Source organism: Alosa pseudoharengus, unplaced genomic scaffold (genome assembly GCF_046254945.1).
Source record: "Alosa pseudoharengus isolate Yale_2024_CS ecotype anadromous, Long Island Sound unplaced genomic scaffold, YU_APseudo_1.1 YU_APseudo_1.1_scf_4, whole genome shotgun sequence".
Classification (NCBI taxonomy): domain Eukaryota; kingdom Metazoa; phylum Chordata; class Actinopteri; order Clupeiformes; family Clupeidae; genus Alosa; species Alosa pseudoharengus.
In genome coordinates, this window is record NW_027468774.1 from 1,898,983 (window position 1) to 1,925,808 (window position 26,826).

The 26,826-nt window shown below is 41.1% G+C and overlaps 1 protein-coding gene across 1 annotated transcript; it reads left to right on the forward strand.

Annotated features, from left to right (window-relative positions):
- The first annotated feature begins 1,367 nt into the window (after positions 1 to 1,367).
- On the forward strand, positions 1,368 to 9,394 carry LOC143102109 (bone morphogenetic protein 2). Its single transcript, XM_076265504.1, has 5 exons — positions 1,368 to 1,542; positions 1,943 to 2,082; positions 2,246 to 2,362; positions 7,106 to 7,298; positions 8,991 to 9,394. Exons 1-5 carry the CDS (start codon positions 1,368 to 1,370, stop codon positions 9,392 to 9,394), a joined length of 1,029 nt encoding a protein of 342 aa, XP_076121619.1.
- Positions 9,395 to 26,826: the final 17,432 nt, after the last annotated feature.

Below are 26,826 nucleotides of genomic sequence, written 5' to 3' on the forward strand. Positions count from 1 at the left end.
GTGTGTGTGTGGAGATGTTTTGTTGATCCTTAGTGTGCTGAGTGTGTGTGTGTGTGTGTGTGTGTGTGTGTGTGTGTGTGGAGATGTTTTGTTGATCCTTAATGTGCTGAGTATTATAAATGGATGGACCTGTGAAAGCATGTGAGCCATGTAGACCTGTCACCTAATTAATGACTCTTCCCAGAGTATTTGGATCTTGTTTTCCTTGCTTGCCTTTCAGATCCAAATAAAAACATTCAAATGTGTGTGTGTGTGTGTGTGTGTGTGTGTGTGCGTGTGTGTGTGCGTGTGTGTGCTTGGCTTGCTGCATTATGGATATCTGGAGCAACACCAAGCACACCTGCAGCTGCTGCACAGAGTAGCCTTCAGTATGAAAACAGCTGATGTGAGAGGAACGGCTCATGCGCGAGCTCCTAGACTCCCTCACGGACTCCATCACTATCTGCATGTCTGATCAGAGCAGCGTGTCTCGTGGAGAAAGTTGCCACTTGCTATGCCGTTTATTGTGTGAAGTGTGACAAGTCGGCCCGTACCTGCAGACTGAAGTCACACTTTCCCTGCCGCTCGAGGAGCTCCTCTGCCCACGCGCTGCTGGAAACTCCCGTGTCGTGATCACGAGAGAGGGGCGTACCCCACCCAAGCCACGGGAGTCCTCGTTTGCGTCACGAATGCGTCACTGCGTTTACTCTCGTCTCCCCCGCGCTCGCTGAGAGCACACAGATAACGCACAACAAACCGAGCCGGTGCGCGCGCACACACGGAGGGTTTGCTCAAGGCCGATATCAGCGTGGGTCATCTCGCGCATGCTTTATCCAAGCTCAGAAAGCGCCGTTGAGTTACGATCTTATAACAGTACAACATAACAGCCATGAACAAGCCTCGCGCTAGCGAATCCGACGCGAAAGCGAGTTGACATTTCAGTGAAATATTTGCGGTCAAAGATGTGATACTAGCGAGCTGATAGGGAACTTGCCTGGAGGCTGACAGCTTGATAGTCATTTGGTTATTGACCGCGAGGAGCGTCTGAATAAAACCAATAACTGTCCAAAGACTCTCGCGCCGCATTAGTCATCGTGTTTGAGACACACACACACACACACACACTCACATAATGTCATCCATACAAACCGACAGATCATTACGCGAATTTATGAACGCGGTCTGCTGGTCATCCTTTAAAAGCGTCGGGTCCCGCGCACCGTGATACCGCTATGAAAGAACCGAGCATTACTATGCCCAGTGTGTATGGGAGCATGTGTGTGTGCCTACTCTGGACGTGTCACGTCTCAGCCTTTGCAGAGCAGGTTGCAGTAGCCGCTCTGTCACACAGGCGGCCGGGGAGGGACCTCCCGGACATGTTAACGGTCATGTCGAAGCTGCGCGAGGTAGCACAGGTGGAGAGGTCCCGTCAGAGAGTCCGTTATCACCGAAAAGCTCCTCAGTTCATGTTGGACCTGTTTGACGCGCTGACCGACTCCAACAGCACTTCGCGCTACGCGCCGCTGTTGGAGGGGAACGCGGTGCGGAGTTTCCCGGATAAAGGTGCGTGCGCGTGCTCATGATCCCCATCCGCATCCAGCGTTGTGGAGTTCAGAATGATATTCTCTCATCAGATGTCTTTATCCAAATCCAAACCATAGATGTCTTTATCCGAATTTGAGCAGGGATGAGAATGTCTACTCTCTCACCACAACTCTGCATCCAAAGTTTATAGCTCAGAGCAGAAGCCGTTCTTTATGTTAATACTTTACTATTTGAATGGGCATCGCCGGGATGAGCTAATAACTTGTATTTATTTAATACTTTACTATTTGAATGGGCATCGGGATGAGCTAATAACAACACTTGTATGTATTTATTTAATACTTTACTATTTGAATGGGCATCGGGATGAGCTAATAACTTGTATGTATTTATGTGATCAAAGGGAACTCGACGACAGGGCAACCGGATGAAGCGTTTCATTACTTTCAAGTGAAGTCGTTGGGTGCGGATGAGAAAGTTATACGAGCAGAATTTCGATGGTTCCGGAGAAAACAGTCGTCCCTGCTGGACACTTCTTATAGACATCACCTCTACAAGGTGAGGTGCTGCTGAGTGCGCATGTGTTGCGTTAGGCATCAGCCTCTTTTAATGATTGCATCTGATAACCGGAGAGTGTCATGTGCATAACGCCAATGTGGGTACTCAGCGCGCAACGTCGTATACTCGGTGTTCAGATTGTAACGGAGCGTGTTCTGTCGAGGTGGACCTGTACGAGGTGCTGGACAGCAGAGTGCACCCGTGGAGAGGGAACCTCATCACCTCGCGCCTCCTGCCCGCGCACACACAAGGCTGGGAAGTCTTCAACGTCACACAGACGGTGAGAGCAAACTGCAGCAATGCTACATAACACCGCACGCGCCTCCTCTTGATCTCGGTGACAAGATATCAATTATGTTGTTTTGGTGACAATTAAAATGGCACCATGCTTCTTTACCTAAGTGAACCATGGGAAGAATGAATTTAGTATCAGTACTGCGCCGTGTTAGTTGTACACAAGGCCATAATCATAATATACTTTGAGCGGACATGACCCCCCTAATATTTGATAATGCAGATCAATCCATAAATAGATTAGATTAGATTAGATTAGATTCTACTTTATTGTCATTGTGCAGAGTACAAGTACAGAGACAACGAAAGTGCAGTTTGTGTCTAACCAGAAGTGCAAAAAAGCAGAAAAAGTGCAATGTGATATACAAAGTAGGTGGTGCATAGACATGACAAAAGATATAGTGCAGTGTAGACAGTAGTATACAGTTGTTTTCAGAAGGTGGTTTAGAGTAATATAAATTAAATATAAGTATGTGCAGTGTATTAGCAGTAACCTTGTAAGAGCAGAATAAATATGACTATGTAATATGAACAATGTATGAACAACATGTACAGATATGTGCAATGTTGTGGCAGTACCATTATAGTAGTAGTAAGAACAATATAGATATATGCAGTGTATTAACATAATTTTAACATATATTTATAAATATGTTTATTCATATATTCTGTTAATACACTGCATATATTAAAAATATATATATATATATATATATAAATAATATTAACAGAAAAACTGATTTTGATTAAATCCACAATGGCGTTAAATCCATCATGGCGGAAATTGACGTCATAGGGTGCGTACCTAATTTTTGACAATCGGGTCAAAAGTTATGTGCGTGAACGCACGTCCAACTTTGGCCTATTGGTGGCGCTAGAGCGCTCAAGGTGCCGGTATGAAACTTGGTGAAATTAATCATGAGACTGTCCCCAATCAGTGTGCCAAATTTTTCACCAGACGGTTCTATGGGCTACCATTGACTTCCATGGCGGAAGAAGGTATAATAATAAGAAAAGATAGAAACACAATGGGTGCCTTCGCAGCTTCGCTGCTTGGCCCCCAAATATAGATACATGCAGTGTATTAACAGAATATATGATGAGAAAAACTGAATAAATATGGATATTCAGTATGAACCATATAGACAGATATGTACAGTATGTACAGCTATATGCAGTGTGGTAACAGTACCATTGTAGTGCAGAGACAGTAACATTATAATAGTATTAAGAATAAGTGGATGTGCAGGATGAAGAGCAGTAGAATATAGCTATGTATAAGTGTAATTACAGTATGTACATTTGTAAATGAATAGACACTATGGAAAGGATAGAGTAGCGCAGTTGTGTGTGTGTGTGTGTGGGGGGGGGGTGCAGGGGGATGTCCGCCTCCTTGTTTACCCTGTCAAGGTTGCCATGCTCATGGACACCTCAACAGGCACAGGCAAGGAGGCATCAGGCGGGGGCGGGGTGGGGGGTGATGGGGGCTTAGTTTGATGGATGTCTCCGGGTCAAATAGGTAGACTGCAGTAGCATTACTCACTGTTGTGCAAAATAATCAAACCGGAAAATGGTATGCTAAATATTTAAATATCTAAATAGTTCAATATCTAAATAGTTAAATGTCTAAGAGAGAAGAAAAGGAATGCAGGTGAGATGATCTCATTACAGATAGATATGCAGATTATGTAAATGTCCTGTGTCTGAATGAGGCGTAGAACATGCGGTTAAAATTCACACCTAGTGAGAGGGTGTGTTGGTGACGTTTCTTTCGTGCGTCCATGTGGTTAGATCTGACTTAAATGCCAGTGTTATGATGGAGTGGCATAGTGTTGTCCAGAAAATCTCCGACGTGGAAAGATGCAGACATCACGGAGCTACTGTCCATGAGGGCATACAACATTTTGATAGAACACATGAAGGGAACGGCACGTTGTAGCCTACAACTGCATGGCAAGGCCAAACGAATTCAAAAGACTGAATCATAAGCAGAAGGCGCTGAAAAGGCAGTAGCCTACAGCGACGTCGTTGACGACAATAACAGGAGTATTTAATAAATTGTTAGCCAACACGGTTTTCTGTTCATTGATAGCCTTCTCATGACCTCACTGCTGAGCTCGCTGATATTTTGTAAATATGGCTAGAGAAAATGAAAACGAAGAAAACGCAACTTTGTTCCAAGCTCCTTACATAAATGCAATAGACACATGGGGAGAGGATGCTCTTGGAAAAAATAAACCGAACAGAAAACGAACAACTTCACTGTTATGTTAGTATTTTGTTTGTTGCTTAAAAACGTTGTATGATGGCCTTGAAGTCTTGAGTTAGCCTACTGAATTGGCTGGTAGCCTACCATAAAGTTTGTTCATGCTCTCTCTCCAACGCAAACCAGATTTAGGGTTCTATAGCCAAGTAATTCTTAGCCTAGAAATCTAGACGCACCCTAACGGCAATTCCATTTGCTGCCAGGGCTAGTCTAGCAACTCTCCGTTGGCTTGTGAGCTCGAAAATTAAACTTCTATCAGGCCAATCAAATCGTGTATAGAGTCGTTAGGCGGGCTTAACATAATGATTGATGGCAGAGTTGCAACGGTTTGGCTTGAATTTCCTGCTACTTGAAAACAAAGAAGATGGATGTTGCTGTTGGCGAACAGTGTGACACGAGTTAAGCTTTTATTAAGTAGGCAAAAGTTTGAACTAGCCAACTAGCTCCGCTGGTGGGAAACGCATGGGACTTATAGCACTGTCCTATTGCGTGCAGAGGGAATTTGAAAGACAACGATTATCCCGCCCCTCGGATTGAGCACTGCGAATGGTGAGTGCCCAGACCCTACATTTTAATGTGGGTCTGGCTCGTCAGGCTAAGTAATTCTGGTACATAACGTTGAAAACAGATAAATGTGTTTATTCGAAGCACACATACAAATACTGTTGGTCAATTTCAAGTGCGCACTTACGTGACTAGCCTACTTCAAGTATTAGCCTACGTACAATAGATTTCTCTTCTTTAGCCTACATAATGCATAGGCTACACTTTGTAAACAAAAAGCCGCTGTGACAGGCAGCGGCCGCATATATTCTGCGTCATATCTCGCATCTTGTGAACTCTACAAGCCCCCACCCCTCACTCGACAACCACATGGAGATTCTGTAATGTGCGTGTATGTTGTTCACACATACATCCGTATAAGGTCAGTATAAGGTCCGCAGGTTAGCATTATATCAATCATCCGAAGGGTAGGACCTCCGTTTGACAAACCTCCGCATATACTCCGGAGGTTATATCTGAAAGCGCTTATTGTGTCTACTCGCACCTGTATATTTCTCCTATTTCTCTTAAGTTAGCATTCTAACCTTGCATGCAATCCCACGACCGTGATCCAAAACATATCATGTGTAGTACCGTTGGAAAGCTCTGTTTTTCCTATATCACGCGATGTGATCCATATATGGACAATTCCTTGTATCAGCAACCAATTGCATTGGCTGTCTTTCAAGGCTGTTTTCTCAAAATGAGTTTCTTCTCCCACTCTGAGCACGAAATCTCCACTTCAGAAGCACTTACATACACCAAACGTTCTAGACTTATGCCTATCTATATTTAGCAGATTTGTACAGAGGGGTTTGTTGATATATTTTTTCTAGCCTGACTTACATGACATTGTATGCCTAAAAACATGGCAAAAATCGAGAGAAAAATCGATTTACATAATAACAAAAGTTTAACAAAAGTAGATATCCATAAATCCCTGTGTAATTTTCCCCATCTAATATCTAAACACAATGAAAACTTAATTTTGAACCTGGCTGTATCCAATGCTCAGATGTTTTAAAATGTATGCAAATTAGCGCATATTTAATTAAATAATGCATAATTTGCATTTGTAAACATTAAATTACAGAAAACGTGTAATACATTTTTTTCATATTAGTGTAAGTAATCAACTGGGGAAGTTTCATAATGATCTCTGCTTGTTAAAAATGTTACCCTATTCACCTGTAGTGTCTCGCCTTAAAGGAACACGCCACCATTTTGGGAAATGAGCTTACCGGTATTGGTAGGATTTGGTCATCTCCCTGTAGGTACATGTCGTAACTATAAGTCACAACATGGAAAAAATGGGAACATGTTGGAGTTGTTTTGTCACTTTTGGGTGCTATAGGCTAGCTGGACCTCAATGAGCTATGCTAAGCTATGCTAACAGCGGGTGTCACTTTTGGGTGCTATAGGCTAGCTGGACCTCAATGAGCTATGCTAAGCTATGGTAACAGTGGGTGCTCCAGACTGAGTTACTGCACGCACAGAGACGAGAAGGGTATGTATCATCTTATCTAACTCTGGGGTAGACAGTGAATAAGCTAATAATAAGCTAATAATAAGCTAATAATAAGCTAATCATTTCCCAAAATGTTGGCGTGTTCCTTTGACTTCCCACCATGCGCACCTGTGTGCAGAAATGATGTACCGACGCACAGAGACATTCTCCCATTATGAGCAAGTGTTGCCATGACAGCACAGAGACTTTCTCCCATTATGAGCAAGTGTTGCCATGACAGCACAGAGACAATCTCCCATTATGAGCAAGTGTTGCCATGACAGCACAGAGACATTCTCCCATTATGAGCAAGTGTTGCCATGACAGCACAGAGACATTCTCCCATTATGAGCAAGTTTTGTCATGACAGCACAGAGACATTCTCCCATTATGAGCAAGTGTTGCCATGACAGGTGTCTAAGTGGGTCCAGAACAGCGCCACCAACAACGGGCTGCTCCTGGTCAAGAGCCTGGCGTCGGGTCGCTGGGTGGAGTCCTCACCAGCAGCACGCGGGCCTGGCGGAGCAGACGTGTCAGCCTACCTGGTGGTGTTCTCTGATGACGGGATAAGAGCCTCAATTTCTGACAGTTCGTCTCATGCCCACAGTAAGTGCTTCATTTGCGAGACATCAACATAATTCCAATGTGTGATAGTGGAATTAACCATTAACATCTCATTGGCTCTAAAAAGCCAACACATAAAACAAACCAAGTGTTTATTAACTCTACATCCCCCTTTATTCCAGTGTTAATTTGCTGTACTTTATTCCAGTGTTTACTTCCTGTTTGTTCACTTCCTGTGTGTTCACTTCCTGTACTTTATTCCAGTGTTCACTTCCTGTGTGTTCATTTCCTGTTTATTCCAGTGTTCACTTCCTGTACTTTATTCCAGTTTTCACTTCCTGTGTGTTCACTTCCTGTGCGTTCACTTCCTGTACTTTATTCCAGTGTTCACTTCCTGTACTTTATTCCAGTGCTCACTTCCTGTGTGCTCACTTCCTGTACTTTATTCCAGTGCTCACTTCCTGTGTGTTCACTTCCTGTGTGTTCACTTCCTGTACTTTATTCCAGTGTTCACTTCCTGTGTGTTCATTTCCTGTTTATTCCAGTGTTCACTTCCTGTACTTTATTCCAGTTTTCACTTCCTGTGTGTTCACTTCCTGTGCGTTCACTTCCTGTACTTTATTCCAGTGTTCACTTCCTGTACTTTATTCCAGTGCTCACTTCCTGTACTTTATTCCAGTGTTCACTTCCTGTGTGTTCACTTCCTGTACTTTATTCCAGTGTTCACTTCCTGTGTGTTCACTTCCTGTACTTTATTCCAGTGTTCACTTCCTGTACTTTATTTCAGTGTTCACTTCCTGTGTGTTCACTTCCTGTACTTTATTCCAGTGTTCACTTCCTGTACTTTATTCCAGTGTTCACTTCCTGTGTGTTCACTTCCTGTACTTTATTCCAGTGTTCACTTCCTGTACTTTATTTCAGTGTTCACTTCCTGTGTGTTCACTTCCTGTACTTTATTCCAGTGTTCACTTCCTGTACTTTATTTCAGTGTTCACTTCCTCTACTTTATTCCAGTGCTCACTTCCTGTACTTTATTCCAGTGTTCACTTCATGTGTGTTCACTTCCTGTACTTTATTCCAGTGTTCACATCCTGTGTGTTCACTTCCTGTGCGTTCACGTCCTGTACTTTATTCCAGTGCTCACTTCCTGTGTGTTCACTTCCTGTACTTTATTCCAGTGCTCACTTCCTGTGTGTTCACTTCCTGTACTTTATTCCAGTGCTCACTTCCTGTGTGTTCACTTCCTGTGTGTTCACTTCCTGTACTTTATTCCAGTGTTCACTTCCTGTGTGTTCATTTCCTGTTTATTCCAGTGTTCACTTCCTGTACTTTATTCCAGTTTTCACTTCCTGTGTGTTCACTTCCTGTGCGTTCACTTCCTGTACTTTATTCCAGTGTTCACTTCCTGTACTTTATTCCAGTGTTCACTTCCTGTACTTTATTCCAGTGTTCACTTCCTCTACTTTATTCCAGTGCTCACTTCCTGTACTTTATTCCAGTGTTCACTTCCTGTGTGTTCACTTCCTGTACTTTATTCCAGTGTTCACTTCCTGTGTGTTCACTTCCTGTGCGTTCACTTCCTGTACTTTATTCCAGTGCTCACTTCCTGTGTGCTCACTTCCTGTACTTTATTCCAGTGCTCACTTCCTGTGTGTTCACTTCCTGTGTGTTCACTTCCTGTACTTTATTCCAGTGCTCACTTCCTGTGTGTTCACTTCCTGTACTTTATTCCAGTGCTTGGTGGTGCTGAAGTGAGATCTCCGCAGAACGTCTCACAGCAGCAGGAGAGGAGACGGAGGAGCGCGCGCGGAGTCCAGTCGGCCGCGTGTCACAGGAGACCCCTCTACGTGGACTTCCATAGGATCGGCTGGTCTTCGTGGATCATATCGCCACGGGGATACAACGCCTACCACTGCCAGGGCTCGTGTCCGTTCCCACTCAGCGAGAGTCTCCGCGCCTCCAACCACGCGGCGGTGCAGTCCATCGTGCGCGCGCTGCGCCTCTCCGGCGATGTTGGCGGCCCCTGCTGCGTGCCCGACCGCCTGAGCTCCATCAGCCTGCTCTACTTCGACGACGAGGAGAACGTGGTGCTGAAACAGTACCAGGACATGATCGCAGCCAGCTGTGGCTGCCATTAGTCTCCTACTAAATCACCCCCCACACACACACACACTCACACACACTCACACACATAAACACACACACACACACACACACACACACACACACTCACACAGACACACACACACACACACTCACACACACAAACACACACACTCACACACACACACACACACACACACACACACACACACACACACACACACACACTCACACACACACACATACACCCACACACTCACACTCACACACACACACACACACACACATACACTCACACTCACACACACACACACACGCACACGCACACACGCACACACACACACACACACACACTCACACACACACACACACACACACACACAGACACACACACACACACACTCACACACACAAACACACACACTCACACACACACACACACACACACACACACACACACACTCACACACACACACATGTGACTTCAGAGACTTCAGATTAAATCCTGGAACAAGCGCTAAGACGTTCTATGGACAGCGAGGACAGAAGACGAGGTTGACCCTGAGAGTGGACGAGACTCGGTGGGAGGAGCAGGCTGTCGTTCTCACTCAGAGTCCAGAGAGACACATTCACTAGGACAGTGTTTCCCAAACTTTTTTTCTGGCGACCCACTTTTTAAAAATGACAGACCATCGCGACCCATTTCACTTCAAATCTACCCTGCAACCACCAACATTGTTTTAGGCCACAGGTTCTCCAACTTTTCTATGCCTCCCCCAACCATACATTGCTATAGGATCTAAATAGATAGATCCTGCTTTGAACACGGTAGTGTTGCATTTTGAGCACCATCAGCGTGAAAAGTTGGAAATGACTACTGAAAAGATGCGTTTTAATGCACATCCGAGAGTTTGGGGAAATTCTCGCATGTTGCGCATTCGTCAGCATAGTAAAGCTGTTTCTGTATTTCTAAAAAAAATGTTGTAGGCTACGTTGCGTTGCAGACAAATGGGTCCATAACACTGTGGACGTCAATTCCGATGTAAACAGCAAATAACTCAAGTCGTTATATTGTATTGTTGTAGGCCTATTATATTATATAGTCGCTATATCAGAACAAGAGACTTTTGGGCAATAGCCGGAAGAATGCGCCTTTACTTTGGAGTTCGCGAGGTAGAAAACGAGAGAAATAGTGTTTAAAATGTCTATTTAAAATGTAAATAAATTGTAGCCTAATATAATGCACTGTTGTGCATTTTAAATCAGAAATAAGAATGTGAGGAGGTTGCTATTAACTTTAAAGATTGCATCTACAATCGAAACTATCTACATGCAAATTGAATATCCTTATCCGGTCTATGGATGTCTGCTTTAGTTGACAGCATGGTCACTAGATTTTAATCGTTAAAGTTGAGGAACTGGTATCTGTTAATGTTCGTGCAAATAGGCGGATTCATGTCCCTTGCAGTTTGCAACTGCGAGGTACAGGTCATGGCAGGCGCCCCACAGAACGGTTTCATTTTGAGAGGTAGATATCCATGCTCTGGCTCCCCCTCTGCGATGCGTTTGTCCCCCAGTTTCATGCGCCAGTTTCATGAGCTTTTATGACAAAACCGTAACTGTGGTAGTTAACAAACTACATCCTAATAGAAAACTGTTAACTTTCCTGGTATCAAATGACAAATGGTATCAGTTAGACCTATAACACAACATAAATTGTGCTGGGCTGGCGACCCAAATAAATTCTCCTGCGACCCACCCGTGGGTCGCGACCCAGACTTTGGGAAACACTGCACTAGGATTTGGTCTGAATGGACTGGGTATGTTAAACATATAAGAACATATAAGATCAGATTGTTGTTAAATGGTTACATATTTATCTAATTTATCTTGTATTTCTATTTTAGCCTTTGAAAAATATGAAGTGAAAGCTCCCATTTCTATAAGTAGTTGTGCTTTTATTTATTTGATTTTATTCCATAATTGGAAATATTAATATTACTGCTATATAAACTGCTATGATGAATGCACTCTTGTAAAAAAATTCTGATGGCCAAAAAAAATAAAAAAAATAAAAAAATAAAAAACAGTTTATTTAAATTATTAAAAATGTTTACTCCAAAAGTACTCTTTCAGTGGGTGTCATGTTTCAGTGGGTGTCAGAGTACACTCTGATAACACTGTTCAATACCACTTGTAGTTTCACGTATACTGTATATTGTTTTACACACAAAAATAGACCTGAATTTGGAACAGTGAAAAAGCACTGAAAACAAAGTAATCAAACGTAGCAATGTGGTCTGCAAAATCATTCCTGTCCATGATGAAATTGGCAGGGAAAAATGGAGGCCAACGTCTTGGAAATCAACCTGATTAGATTCAACTTCAGATTAGATTCAACTTTATTGTCATTGTGCAGAGTACAAGTACAAAGACAATGAAATGCAGTAGACAACGAAATGCAGTCAACTTGATGTTGGTCTTTAGGTAAACAATATAGGTCTTTAGGTAAACAATAGGTCTTTAGGTAAACAATAGGTATTTAGGTAAACAATATAGGTCTTTAGGTAAACAATAGGTCTTTAGGTAAACAATATAGGTCTTTAGGTAAACAATAGGTCTTTAGGTAAACAATATAGGTCTTTAGGTAAACAATAGGTCTGCCTACACAGCAGCGTACTGAAGAATTAGAAGAAACAGGACATTGCTGGCAAAACAACACCTTGACCGAAAATGAAAACAACATTGTAATTTAATATGTGCACCCTTGAAATATGTAAAGTAGGCCGGTTCCCGACTTGTACCCATAAATGCTCCTCACTTTCACTTTTTGGGTACATCCCGTCTAGACTATTCCTCCAAATTGATTAAGAATTCATATTTCCTTGCTAGGTAGTGACACTAGGGTCTCTGGTGTACCTGGGAGTGTGTGTGTGTGTGTGTGTGTGTGTGTGTGTGTGTGTGTGTGTGTGTACTGTCCCTGTGGCCCTACATATATAAAGTGACAGCAGGCTAGTAGGCAATTAACACTCAGTCCTATAGGGTCGAACTGGGGGTCCAAAGACTGGAGTTGTGTGTACAGTAAACACTTCAGCAATTGCAGTCTTTGGGTGCCCAGAGGAATGGAACATTCAAAATAAGATATCTTATTGTAGTTCTCTAATTCAAAATAAGATATCTTATTGCATCTGCACTCTAAAAAATGCTGGGTTGTTTTTTCAACCCAACCGCTGGGTTGAGACTGTTAGGTCATTTTGTTGGGTTGTTTTAGCTGTTTGTTGGGTTGTTTACCCTAACCCAGCAGCTGGGTTATGTTAAACCAGCAGCTGAGTTAGGATATTGGCAGGCCACTTCTGGTCTGCTCTCGGACCATCATCACTTTTAGTTTTGTGAAAATGAATTAAGAGGTATAAATGAATAATAAAGTAATGTTTTAAAAGAAAGTGGAAAATGGTTGTCTGTTTACTGAAGTTGACACATACTGCGGATAACCAAATGCCAAACACCACAGCCGACCACCGCATCTACCTCCCTTGGGCCGACGGTGGTCTACATTGTAACTAAGCGGCTAAACTAAAAGGCAACCCAGCCGCTGGGTTGTTTTGGAAATAAATGTGTAGGTTTGCCTACGAGAGGTCCTTTTGACTGCTGCTTATTCCAGTGAGAAAATTACAGCAAGCTACAAAGGGGCAGAAACCGCGAAAATTAATAAAGGTAAGTTTTTATTCTGGAAAAACTATGTTTTGTAAAGTTACTTCTGTGTGACTGCAAAAACAATCATTAAAATTGTATGGATGTTGTATCACGTCTTTAGTTTTGTAACAGTAGCCTAACTGACTATGGCAATAGCATTAATCAGTGAATGTAACATTAAACTTAATTTAAACTTAATTTAGACTACTTGCTAGTTAAGATTAAATTAAATGCAACGTAGTCGTACGCATTTGTGTTGCATAACGCTGACATTTTCTGAATGGTCAGTTTTGACCACCTGACACTGGCAGGGGGGATTTAAATGTAGTCGTCTGCTAAAGCACATTAGCCCGCCAAAAGTGTTAGGCTACATTTATAAAATTTTGCAATGGGGTTCGGTCACGCATGTCCAACTCACAAATTACGATGATTAATGCCATCAAGCCGTGGAAGTACATATATATATACACATTACATATAAATAAATAAAACTGACATATTACCCAAATCCCAGTGCCGAAACATCTTACGTTAACCTTGACGTCACCCTTTAGCTGAACGCTAGCTGAGCTTAATGTTACTTGCAACGGCTACATACGATTTTGATTAGCAGGACTCACCCTTACAGATGAATTTAATTGAATCAGGAACTGCCCTCCTTTCCAGCTTCACGAAGAGCATAACATATGTCCACGCTATGTCCATTGCCCGTATAGGTTTGATTGATGATTGAGAACGATGAGCGGGACTTCATTCACGGTGAACATGGCACAGCTACGCAGCTAGCTTCTACGTGCTTTCACGTTAGCTTAGCTGCAGTTAGTAGGCCTATTCAGTCAGTCATATTAACATCTGTAACGTTAGTTCTTGACACTGTGTAAAACATGTATCCATTTTCTTTTATTTGGATGTTCTCTCCTCCAGCTGTCTTTTTTCTTTTCTCGTTGCGTGTGCCGTGTTTGACACTTGCTAAACATTATTGATTACATCTACACCGCCGGCATAAGGCAAACGTCTAACGTGAAAATGGACATTCACAAGACCTTATCACCATATAAGCAAAATCAGTCATTTGTTGTCATCACGAGTGAGGAAGTAAGATCATTGGATAAACCGATTATTTCCCGTCTAGCACTATGCATACTTTATAGTCTATGGTCCATCTATGCACATCGGTTCCTTTGTACATTTCGGGAAAAATAATAAATCTTGAATAATATTTAAAAAATTGCAGGTATTTTCTTTTATCTCCAACCACTTTTAGAAAATCTCAGAATATGGCAGAGAGACCGTGACCATGATGTAGAGGGCTAAAACTGGTATAAATAGCAGTTCCTTACACTATAAAGACCTTGAAAAATTAACAGTTATCATATTTAAACTCCAGGTGCTAAAATGGCCTGTCTGCAGTCCAGACCTGTCATATTAGATGAATCATGGAATGAAATACACGATTAAGAATACCCTGATATCGGGCAGGAATGGGACAATATTTCATTCTCATATCTATAGCAACAATAGTCTCCTAAATCAAAATATTCCATTTTCAACATTTGATATTTTGCAGCTAAATATGGGTTTATGAGATTTGTATATTATCACATTCTATTCTTACTTGCATTTTACACAACGTCCCAACTTTTTCTGATTTGGGGTTGTATATTACATGTGCAAGAATAACTGTATAACCAATCTAGACTGTTTGTTTGTTTTCCAGAACAACTTTCTTGAATGACTAATGGACTGCTTTGTAATTGAGAAATTGAACGAATGGCATTTGGGAGATCTAGTAGACAGTTTTAAGGGTAAGAACATTTTGCTAGTGTGATTATTTTGCTAGTATATTACTTGAATCAATAAAGTATCTATCGATCTATCTATCTATTAAAACTGCACCTTCATCTGAAGTGAGTGTGTGAAGAACATACTTCACACAGCTAAGTAACAAGAGACATACAGTGTAATGGATGCTAACCATTGTATCCGTAGATCCACAACATAGTTAGAGGCATCACCATATAATTTCGACATAAAGCCAGGTAGATATGTGGACTAATCAAGGGTGTAAACAAACACTAAAGGGGGGGGGGGGGGGTCATCAAGTGGGATTACAATAACTATGATTTGGTATGTATTACTGTGGAAGAAAGTAATTAACATATTTCTTTGCATTTGTGACTATTTTGTGTTACAGATCAGGAGATAGACGAGGAGAGCTTTTTTCTTTTAGATGAGGAGACAATACGCTCACTTATCCCAAAGATAGGCCTCAGGCTTAAGTTTCAAAAACACTACAAAGAACTTGTAAGTACTAGAAACTGATTACAGGAACAGATGAACAAGGGCTTTATTTAATTGATCAAATCATTGTAGTTCATACACATATTTGGACATAAATACTTAACACATACATATTGCTGAATAATAAATAGATACATCTAAAAATATTAAATACATAAATACAGACAAACTATTTACATATTTAGAAATAATACTCATACATCACACCCATTTTACTCATGTAGGCCTACTGCATTAAGGATATGGCATACATTTGCTTTCGATGCAAGCAGCCTATTGCTGGACATAGAAGGAACTTAATAGTTCATTTACGGGCTGTCCACAACATAACCGGATCAGCGACATATTTTCAATGTTGCGAAAATGGTTGTGGGAGAACATTCTCATTAATCAGGTCCTATAGGAGACACCTACTGCAGCATCAGGGTGACCAAGATTTCTGTGACCCCTCTGAAGTTCCTGCTAACACTGATGACCACTTGGAGTCTGAAGAGGGGTCAACACAGGAGGTCATCCCCTACTGGGATGATGTTGACCAAGACGGCATCAGTGAGAGGGTAGCTCTATTCCTGGCCAATTTGAAATCAAGGTCAAATGTTACCTTTTCCTCCTTGCATTTCGCCATTTCTCAGACCAGTGAGCTCATTGGTGACATTGTTCACAGACTTGAATCCAAGACTATGGCTCTGTTGGAAACATTGGGTAATGCTCCAGGTCCAGAGGTAGAGAGTCTCAAACAAGAGTTTTTGTCATGCTCAAAGCCTTTCAATGGCCTTGAAACTAACTATAAGCAGACAAAGTATTTTTCCAACTCTGGCTCGTTTATTCAGCCTATAGAGGAAAACCTGCCTGGACTGTCCTATGTACAGCAGAGGGACTCCGGCACTGGGAGTGTTAGACAGGTCGCTGTAAACGACACCTTTCAGCGAATTCCTCTGAGACCACTACTAACCAAGGTCCTAGAAATGCCAGGGATATTACAGGCCATGCTGTCATGGCAGCAGAGGAGGGGTGATGCTCTGCAGGACTTCTTTGATGGAGGGTTTTGTCGAGCACACCCACTCTTACTGAGGGAGGTGTCAATTCCACTTTTGCTATACAATGACGACTGTGAAACTGTGAACCCTCTTGGCTCTAAGACAGGAACCCATAAATTGGGTTTTCTCTACTTCACAATCAAAAGCTTACCACCCCAGTTGCTGTCCAGTTTACGGTCCCACTTTCTATTAGCTGTGTACAAGGCAGATGATGCTAAGACCTATGGTCTGGATGCTGTGCTGAAGCCAATTGTTCAGGAGCTGACGAGTCTTGAGAACACTGGTATCACAATTAAGAACTCTGATTTTCAAGGTGTTGTCAAATTCACCATTGGTCAGGTGTTAGGGGACAACTTGGGTCTGAATTCGATTCTGGGGTACATTGAGAGTTTTTCAGGCCATCATGTCTGTCGCTGGTGCAGAGTGAACAGAGATGTTTTAAGAACTCTTCCATTAGAAGATCCTTCTTTGTTAAGGAACAATGAGAGTCATCAGGCAGATCTCGCAATTGGTAATCAAACACAAACAGGCTTAAAACGAGACAGTTTCTTAAACCAGTTATCATACTACCATGTCACTGACAATGTGGCGCCAGATATAATGCATGATATATTAGAAGGTGTGGGACCATATGAACTGAAGCTGGTCTTGAACTCTCTGATTGAGCAAAAACATCTGACGCTAGACAAGATCAATTACAGACTGACTAGCTTTGATTATGGATTTTCTGATAGGCGGAACAAGCCATCTGTGATTAGCAAACAAGACCTAAAAAATGTTGATGGTGCTTTGCACCAGTCCGCTGCCCAGACGTGGTGTTTGTTAAGGTTGCTGCCGGTCATGATTGGAGATCTGATTCCTGCTAACAACAAGGAGTGGCAACTTCTCCTCTTGTTGCTTGCATGCATGGAGTTCGTGTTTTCCCCTTCCCTCACCCATTCTGCCACAGCATACTTGGGGAAACTTATAGAGGAACATCACATGCTGTTCCTGGAAGTGTACCCACATTTACATCTAAGGCCAAAACACCACTTCATGGTGCACTATCCAAGGGCCATAGAAAAACTGGGACCTTTGATACAGTTTTGGACAATGCGTTTTGAGGCAAAACATGGATTCTTTAAAAGGGTCAGCCATGTAACATGCAACTTTCGTAACATTTGTAAGACAATGGCATTTCGTCACCAGATGCTGCAGTGCTTCAACTTTCTCTCTGGCTCGGTTTTACAAAACAATGTCGAGGTTGGTCCTGGGAATGGCACAGTCCTAGCAAACTTAGAGGGGATCAGAAAAATTCAAAGTGATATAGGCTTTCCTCTATACACTGAAGCTTATGTTCCAGCTTGGGTCATTTTGAATGGGTCGGAGTACAGACCAGGTATGACTGTTTTCTTGGCATGTGATACGGATGGTGAGCCCCGTTTTGGACTAATAAAAAACATCTTAGTCCTGGAACCATCAAGCTCAACACCCATAGTTAAGCTGCTTGTAGAGCACTGGTGTACAGTTGGATTTGAGAGACATTTGTTTTCATACCATGTCACTCCGTCTCATCAGCTGTCAGCTGTGGATGTAAATGAGCTGCTTGACCATCATCCACTTCATGCAGTCAGGTCGTACAGAGAGGATGATCCCAGTCTGTACGTCTCACTGAGATACAGGGTGTTTTAGTCTGATAGTGTAATCTGTACATACATTTGTAAATAACAATTTAGTAAATAGTTAACTATAATAAGAATACAACACTAGTACATTCTATAGGTTAGATAGTTTTAGCAGTTCTATTTAGTTTTAGCAGTTCTATTTAGATTTCTTCAACAAAGCCCCTTTGTCTGTATGGACAACATCCAGAATATTACTTTCAGACATGCTGGATAAAGGAAGAATTTGTTTGTGAGTATTTACTGTCAATTACTGATTTCTAAAACCAGTTGATATTCATAAAAAGCCAATAAAATTACACCTCTGCTTTCCATACTTCCATCAAACAGAGTATGGCTCAGTTTGAGGCATTATTTTTTATAATAATATATAGTCTCTCTATGTCCATTCATGTATGTGTAATGTAACTATACTTATCTAGATTGGGAATGTTGTGCCCCCCATCACGCCACCTGCAAGTCCTGGACTGCCGACTGCTCCTACTCCCTGCCAAAGCCCTGTGTTGGAGGAAGTCATTTCAATTGATCAAATTCCTCTAGTGTTCCATGTGGTTCCAGTTTTCGTAAGTCCTTATCCTTATTCACAAATTAGTGAGTAAAAGGTAATTTGTGATTCTGGTTAATTATTGTTGATATTTTAACTGCCACTCAAATTACACTACTCCCTTCCATGCTCCTGAGGATAGCACCATGTTGATTGGCTGGAATAGTACTTGGTCCAAGCCATTTTTTCCAAAATAAAGACCCATTAATCTTACACACTTCCCCTGCACTGTTATGCAAGAACATGACAATGTCAGAATGTTTTCATTGCAATATACTAATAAAATTATACAGATGAACATAAAAAAGCCTAACCAATTATCTTTACTAACATTTGTATTCTCCATTTTACATCTACACTTTCAATCCAGGATATACTTCAAATTCTGACAGCTAGTCCTGAGGGCAAGTCCATCCTTGGCAGCCTTACCACAGATCATTTAAACACTATAGCTCAAAGACGGTGTTTGGTTAGGATTTTAGTGTCTCATTTAATTGAGAAATGTGGAGAAACGTAAGTACATTGTTCATACTGCATATCCATTATGTTCTGATAAGGTTACTGCTAATACATTGCAGTGTTTCCCATACGTTGACTCATCTGTGGCGGGGCGCCATGAAATCAAAACCGGCTGTCACACATTAATGTTCTATGTTGTACTATTTAAATTAAAGATAAGATAAAATCCTTTCATTGAGCTGCGCATTTACGCAGCTTTTCCCTGCCCCGCCCCGCCCTCTCTCCGCTTATCATCGTGACCATGCTGCGCAAATTCGTTCAAAACTGCTGCATTAAAGTGAACTCTGCTAAGGTCTTATCACAACATAGTACATTGAGGAGACTAAACTAAGTTAACTTATGCAATAAAGCAGTATCTCAAAGCTAACATTAGAATACTGTTTGGATGTCGAGTTTAGCATGCTTACAGCTGCTTGTCAATTTCGTTACTCATGCAGGGCTCATTTTATTGACTGACACTGAATGTTTGCAAAATCCCGATGTAAATGGAAAAGTGTTTTCCAAGACTCAAAAGTGCTTGTCCCAAAGAGAAGTACGAACCTTTATTTTAACTAACTACGTAGAAAACGTTATGAATTGCATCCACACATCAGCAGCCTTGTAACGGTGTTACAATTGGGCACTCAATTAGACCTATGCACTACCAAGGACCCTCCCCCCCCCCCCCCCCCCCGTCCAAGTCATGCTATCGTCACAAATTCTATCAAATTCTGTGGGAAACACTGCATTGCACATATTTATATTACTGTAACCCAAACCACTTTCTAAACTGTATACTACTGTCTACACTGCACTAAATATCTTATGCACAATGACAAAGTTTAATCTAATCTTTTTAAAATATTTCTCTGTGAGGAGCAAACTTTTTAGGTTAACTCTTACCCAAACATATCAGACATGCAGCATAACCAAAACCATAGTTTGTATTACACCAACAGTCAGTACCTGTGTTTTATGTGTGATAGACCTACCTCTGAAGCCAAGAGAGCCCTTGCAGCGGCATTGGTGCAGACATTTCCGTGTCTCCGTGATTCATCTGGAAGTGGCATTGTGAGTACTTAAAGAAGGGTCCAGGGCCATTGGCTTTAGGGGGCAGGGTTATGCAAGTGTTCCATCAATACCTTGAATATTATTCTTCAAATCGTCCCAGGACACATGGTATGCTAAGGGCAGGAACCACCGACCAGCAACAGGCTTTATGGAGGAGCGTCTGCGAAATATTAGGAAAAGGTTAAGAAGCTGGCGGAGAGGTCCCGTGATAGCAAACACCGTTACACAACAGGAAATCATGCCAGGTAATTGTGCTTACATTCACTTAATTTCAGACAGGAAACTCTGAATAAATTGCCGTCATGGCACAGGAGCTGCATGAGTCTACCTAGAGACCACAGAATCTTAAGCAAAGGCTGAGCTAATGCTGATTGATTGTAACTTACACTAGTTAACTGTGTCACTCCCTGACTGAACTTGTCATATCTTTTCACTGTTTAAACTGTGAGTCATTATGCACTCCCTGTGAATCTCATCATAAACTCCCATTGTGTTTTCAAAGAACCCTCCATATCTCAGGAGCGGGCAGAGGAAATGAAACAGTGGCTGAAACATAACAGTCAGCCAAGCAGCCAGGTGGAGCAATATATGTATGATACAGCACAGTACCGGGCACAGTCAATGAGGGCAAACACAGGAAAAACCATTCCAGAGGTGCTCAACGAGTTTCCTCACTTGACAACTCCAGGGATGGTATGTAATAAATACAATGCAACTATTCTGGATAAATGAAACTTGGGTCTTTCAAGAGGAGTCTGAAGGCATATCTGTTACAACATGCACTACCTTTAAGCGTTTATGTGTTATGGTTTGTACACCATAGTATTGTTTATTTTCATTAGGCTATTGATTGAATTGACATTGTGTATTATTGCTATTAATGTAGTCTAACCCACTTTTTAAAAGTGTTTACTATTGTATTTTACCCATAACCATAAATTATTATAATCAGTCATATACTAAAATTATGTGATTGCTTTGTTTTTTTTTTTTAAAGATTGCGCAGGACTTCATGGTGCTATACCCCGACGCTGCACCAAGATTATTTGAGAGATGGGTACCCCATTTCTTGGAAAATATCTTGGCAATGGCAGTCCGTGAACGTACAATTCCTGCATTGTCACAATTCCTGCAACATGTCACAAGGTAACACACCATACGAAAACATTATATGAACTAACTCTGCGTCTCCACGTCCCCCCTCCAAGCCCTCCGCCGTTGCCTGATACACACCTCCAAAACGTTGTATCCTAGCATCGAGGCGATGCAAACCACAGGTCAACCGGCCCTGTGTTCAAGCAGCCTACTGCGGGGAGTAGCAACATGCTTGTTCCCTGACATAAGCTTTGCAAATGAGCTCAGACATATCTTGGTTATAATAACGAAGTTAACCGATTGTAAAGTGTCTGTCAGTAACGTTTGGAAATCAGCACTTCGCCAGCAAGCAGTAGGCTATGCTACTTTTGTGGGCAGTTCGCTTGCTAACATAAACTGGCTAGACCCCTTACAAATAACCTCATCAGATTTAGTTCAAGCAAGCAAGAAACGGCCAAATGAATAAACATTCTTATACCATGGTATAAGTTGAAAAGCGTGTCGTTTAAAAAGTGATACACCTATAAAATTACTATGACGTTGCTTGCCAACGCCTGAGTTAGTCCGCTCAGCTGTGACTTATCGACATTCCACAGCGCTGCGATAAACAGCTGAAAAAACTAACTTTTTTAGCTCTAAAACTCATTAAGTATTAATAATTGATTTCATATTTATTTCATAAGTGATGGTATTAACGGGATAATGCCCTTCGATGCTTCCATTATCAGAAATAAATGAACTCCACTTCGCGTCGCCGCGTCGTCCATTTATTTCTGATACCTCGTCGGGCATTATCCCTTACATAATTCAGCACGACACAAGAGAAGCAGAACTTCGAAAGGTTCATGCCGGCATTGTGTCAACTGTTTTCAAAACATTAACGTTACTGACAAATACATACTTTACAAAGGGACGACCCCATCGTTGTAACCAAAAGATGTCTGAGTTTATTCGCATAGCTTATGTCAGTGAAGTAGCTACAGCTAACAGCACATGATATCCCAGATATACGGCACGATCTGCTCGTGTGACTTTCCCTTCTCTGTAGTCATGTAGTTCTAGCACAATCGTAACCATAATAAATTAATGGTGTGGGCGGCAGCGACAGTGGGCATGAATCGGTCGGGAAGATGGCGGCACAAAGAATCTACAGTTACCTCATGTGACGCCAACGAAACGCTCGAATGGGTTATTGCGTGCGTGGTTTGAGAGTAATGTGTATATTTCTAGTTAAATTTAGCGTCGGTGCTTAAATATCTGTTGCTTAATTTGCCGAGTTGACAACATTACTTTCTTTTCCTAGCCTACTATGATTCTAAAAACAGGAACTAGTACACATTAATATTTGCATTACCATGGTAGCTTGTTTGCTGGTATCGGTTGTTAACGACTTAGCAGCTAGTCCTAGCCTAAATCACGCTACCCCTTGTCAAACAATCACTCTCAAAATATGCTGTCCGTAAAATATTGAAGGAGGGAATGTACTTACCTAAATACTTCCAGTATTTGGCGCACCATGTGTTTCGCCATTTGTTGATTCCTGTTCACTCACCAACAAACGTATACAGGGTTGCCAACTTTGGGTGTTTGGCTGGAGTGAGATTTTGTGAAGTCATAGTGCGTGTGCGTTAAATTTTTCCCTAAACCTAATTTTAAAAATGTCTGTCCCCTGACTTTTTTGCTATGTATAGTATAATCCCTGATTTAAGTTTCTTCAAAATGTACAATTAAATTATTGATTGCACTTGAAAACAAGACCAGTGTTTTAACCCTGTGGCATGGAAGGATTATGAGCCACTGGGCCCCTAGGCACAGACATGAAAAGGGCCCCCCTGCCCACCTGAAAAAGGTAGTAGCTTAGTAGAAAAAATTGAAAAATAACCCCTTAAATGATTACTTCTGGTGAGTTTTGTGGAAAGAAATGGACAGATTGAGACTTATCAATGTGTGTATGAGTGTACGTATGTATCAGGGATGGAAATAGCCTAAAATATTTTTTTCCACCTACCATTGTGGCTGGTGGATTCCAAAGTCTACCAGCCACTAGAGATACAGTATGAACATTTGATGAAAAATCATGACCAAAATGATCGATCACGGTTATTGGTTATATGGTTATATGATTAAAATGTGCTGACTTTTCTTCTAAACCTACCATCAATGTTGGACAGAACTCATAATTGGCCTGCCCTTCATGCCCTTAGCAACAAATCTAAAGGTCAACAGAACAGCTATACTGTCATAAAAGTGGTGTGGCTCCTTTAAGACCCAATCCACTGGTGTGAGTTCTGGAGCCATCCAACTTTATCTAACTCTATACTATCCTACATCATCTGATTTTAATATTATGTCTAGGCTACAGTATATTTAACATTTAACATTTATTTTCTATTTGGCCTGTTATGAAATTATGCATTGACCAATATAAGCACACTTAAATACATGCATGCTTAGCATTTTGTGAAAACAAATCATTATGGCTACATCGACAAACTCTTAGCCATGAGCTATATATCCTCTGATTTTAATATTTACACATATGTAGGCATTTAAGCACAGCTCAGTTTTAAGACACTTAAAGCCCAAAATTGGAGACCATATAGAAATTTGCTACCATTTCAAAACCGGATTACACTGGAACGGCTTATTGTACAGGGGATTGCATTACACCTTTGTGTTCGGTAAGGTCTGCTGTTTATTCTGGTTTACAGTTTGTCATGTGTGGAACGAAAAGTTTGTGAGATATTCCTCCTATAGGAATTGAAATTAGCGCAGAGCTATAGTAGCCTAATATGATTATTTCTTAAAAGTTAATTTATTTTTCTCGCGAACCGTTTATCGCAGCAAATAGCGGCTATAGCACCTTATAAAAGATGAGAAAAAGTTATTTCATGTGATGTCTGTGAGGCTACTTCGCGAGTAGTTCCTAGAGAAGAATGGGCGGCCACACTTTATGTCGGTCTGCCTCATGTCTAAATAGCAGCGTGTTCCGTGAAGGTGTCGCGGACCGGATTAAAATAGCGTAGTCAGCGAATCAACAATCAGAGAAAACTGCGCTGAGAACGTTGTAGGCGGATATTAGACCTACCTGCTGTTGGTCTAGACATATGGAGTAAAACTTGTGCCACCTTAAACCGAATTTGAATATGTTGTATTTGCATTTGAATTGCTGAATTTGAACAATTGTATTGGAAAAACGAATTTGAATAGTATATGTTGAAACTGAATTCATTAGATTGTAACTGAATCTCAGGCAACTTGAAATTGAATATAATATTTTGAAATTGAACTCATTTGCTCTGATACATAAATTATCCTGACTGAAAATTTCGCTCTTGGAACTTTCACATTCAGTTCTCAAAATTCAGTTTCAAAACGTGAAATTCAATTTCAGTCTACCGAGACAAAAACAGCTGGTAGCTCAGGAAAAGCAATCGAGTGCAGAGCTATTGTGATCGCGTGACTAGTGCCGAGCGCGAAGCAGAGCATAGTGTGGGCACTTGGTTTGCACGGTTATTAGATCTGCACGCACGATTCATAAAACACATTCCGATTGTAGGCCTACTGTCTCACCTACCGTTTATGTAATTTTAAACAAATAAAACATTTGTTGCAGTATTATTTCAAACTTCTAGCTTGTCAATCCTTGAAATACAGAACTAGGCTACCCAGCCATCAAACATCGATGTAGCCTAGGCCTACTTACCTACCGTTTTTGTAATTTTAAACAAATAAAAATGTTTTTGCAGTATTACATCTAAAACTTCTAGCCTGTCAATCCTTGAAGTACAGAACTACCCAGCTAGCCATCAAACATCGATGTATGGTCTTACCTACCGTTTTTGTCATTTTAAATAGGCTAAAACATTTTTTACTGTATTACATTTCAAACTTCCAGCCTGTCAGTCCATACAGAACTACTCAGCTAGCCATCAAACATCAATGTACTGTCTACCAATTGCAAACTTCTAGCCTGTCATTCTTTAAAATGTCATGGGCATAACTTTCTCTCGTTTTCGTTTTTCCTACTCAACTACTGCTCTATTTCTTATCCTGGACTGCCACCTACTGGATAGAAAAGGCAACAACCTAGTAATTATGTGAATAAAAATCTACATGTTTGAATGAACAAAAAAGGACAAATCATTACCGTTTTCTTACGTTTAAAGCCACTCTTGTAATACTATGATGTGTAGGCTACCTTTATTTGCTTCCAATTACATATGGTTATGGTTACGCTTTTGTCCAAAGCAACATAAATACAAAACAATATAATACTTAAAATTGAACAGGGAACAAATGAAGATGTTGGTCAGACTATAAGAGAATAGCAATAATAAACAATCATGTCAATTCAATCAATAGCCTAATGACATAAACAATGAGAAAAAAGGGAAAATAGTAATAATAAACAATAATGTACATTCAGTCAATAATATAATAAAAATAACAATAGCATGGTAAGACTACATTATGGAGAATATCAATAATAAACAACAATGTCAAATTAATCAACAGCCTAATGAAAATGAAACAATACTATACAAACCATAAGTGTTAATTCAAGTGCATGTTGAACAGATACGTCTTTAGACCCCTGTTAAAAGACCCAAAACTATCACAGGAACAGAGAGCACTGGGCAACTCATTCCACCAACATGGAACCACTGAGAAAAAGTCTTGAATTTGACCTATGTCTGGTCGACACAACAGACACTCTTCAGAAGACCGCAGTGGGCAGTTGGGGATGTACGTCTTGATCATTGAATTAAAATAACAAGGAGCAGATCCGGTCAGTGTCCTATAGGCCAAAGTGAGAGATTTAAATTTAATTCTGCCTAATAGGGAGCCAATGGAGAGTAACTAGGAGAGGAGTTACATATGTCTTTGGCTGATTAAAGACCAGGCGTGCGGCAGCATTCTGAATCAGCTGTAACAATCTTACTACACAAGCAGGTAAACCAGCTAATAGTAAATTACAATAGTCCAGCTTGGAGATGACCATGGCCTGAACAAGAAGTTGTGTGGAATCCTGTGTCAGATAAGGTCTGTTCTTCCTTATGTTGCAAAGGATAAACCTACATGATTTTGCAATTGCATCATATCTAATATCAGCTGATTACACACATAAACTAAAATTTAGATTGCCCATACATTTGGAAATCCATTTGGAAATCCATCACCACCAATGGCAAACAATTGGTGATGGTGAATTGGCAAACATCAATTCCAGAGAAAACAACAGTGTTTATTAGTGTGTAAAGTGTTTTACAATATGTGTTGCATCTTGCAAAGATATTTATTAAGAGAAATCAAGCTTCGGTGTCCATGTCTGATCGGTGCCAGTCCATTGTCCTCAGTCTATCTCACTGTCCACTGTTCATTGAGGCCTCTCAACCTATGAAAATAAAACCAACAAACAATCAGTGTTTAGCTTAAAGGTCTACTGTGAGTCTTTCTCGTTAATTGTTTATTCATCTCTGCGCAAAGAGGTCTCATAAGCATAAGGCAATCAGGATACACAAGTCTGTGCACCTAAGAGACAATCAGTTGTTTCTCACACACAC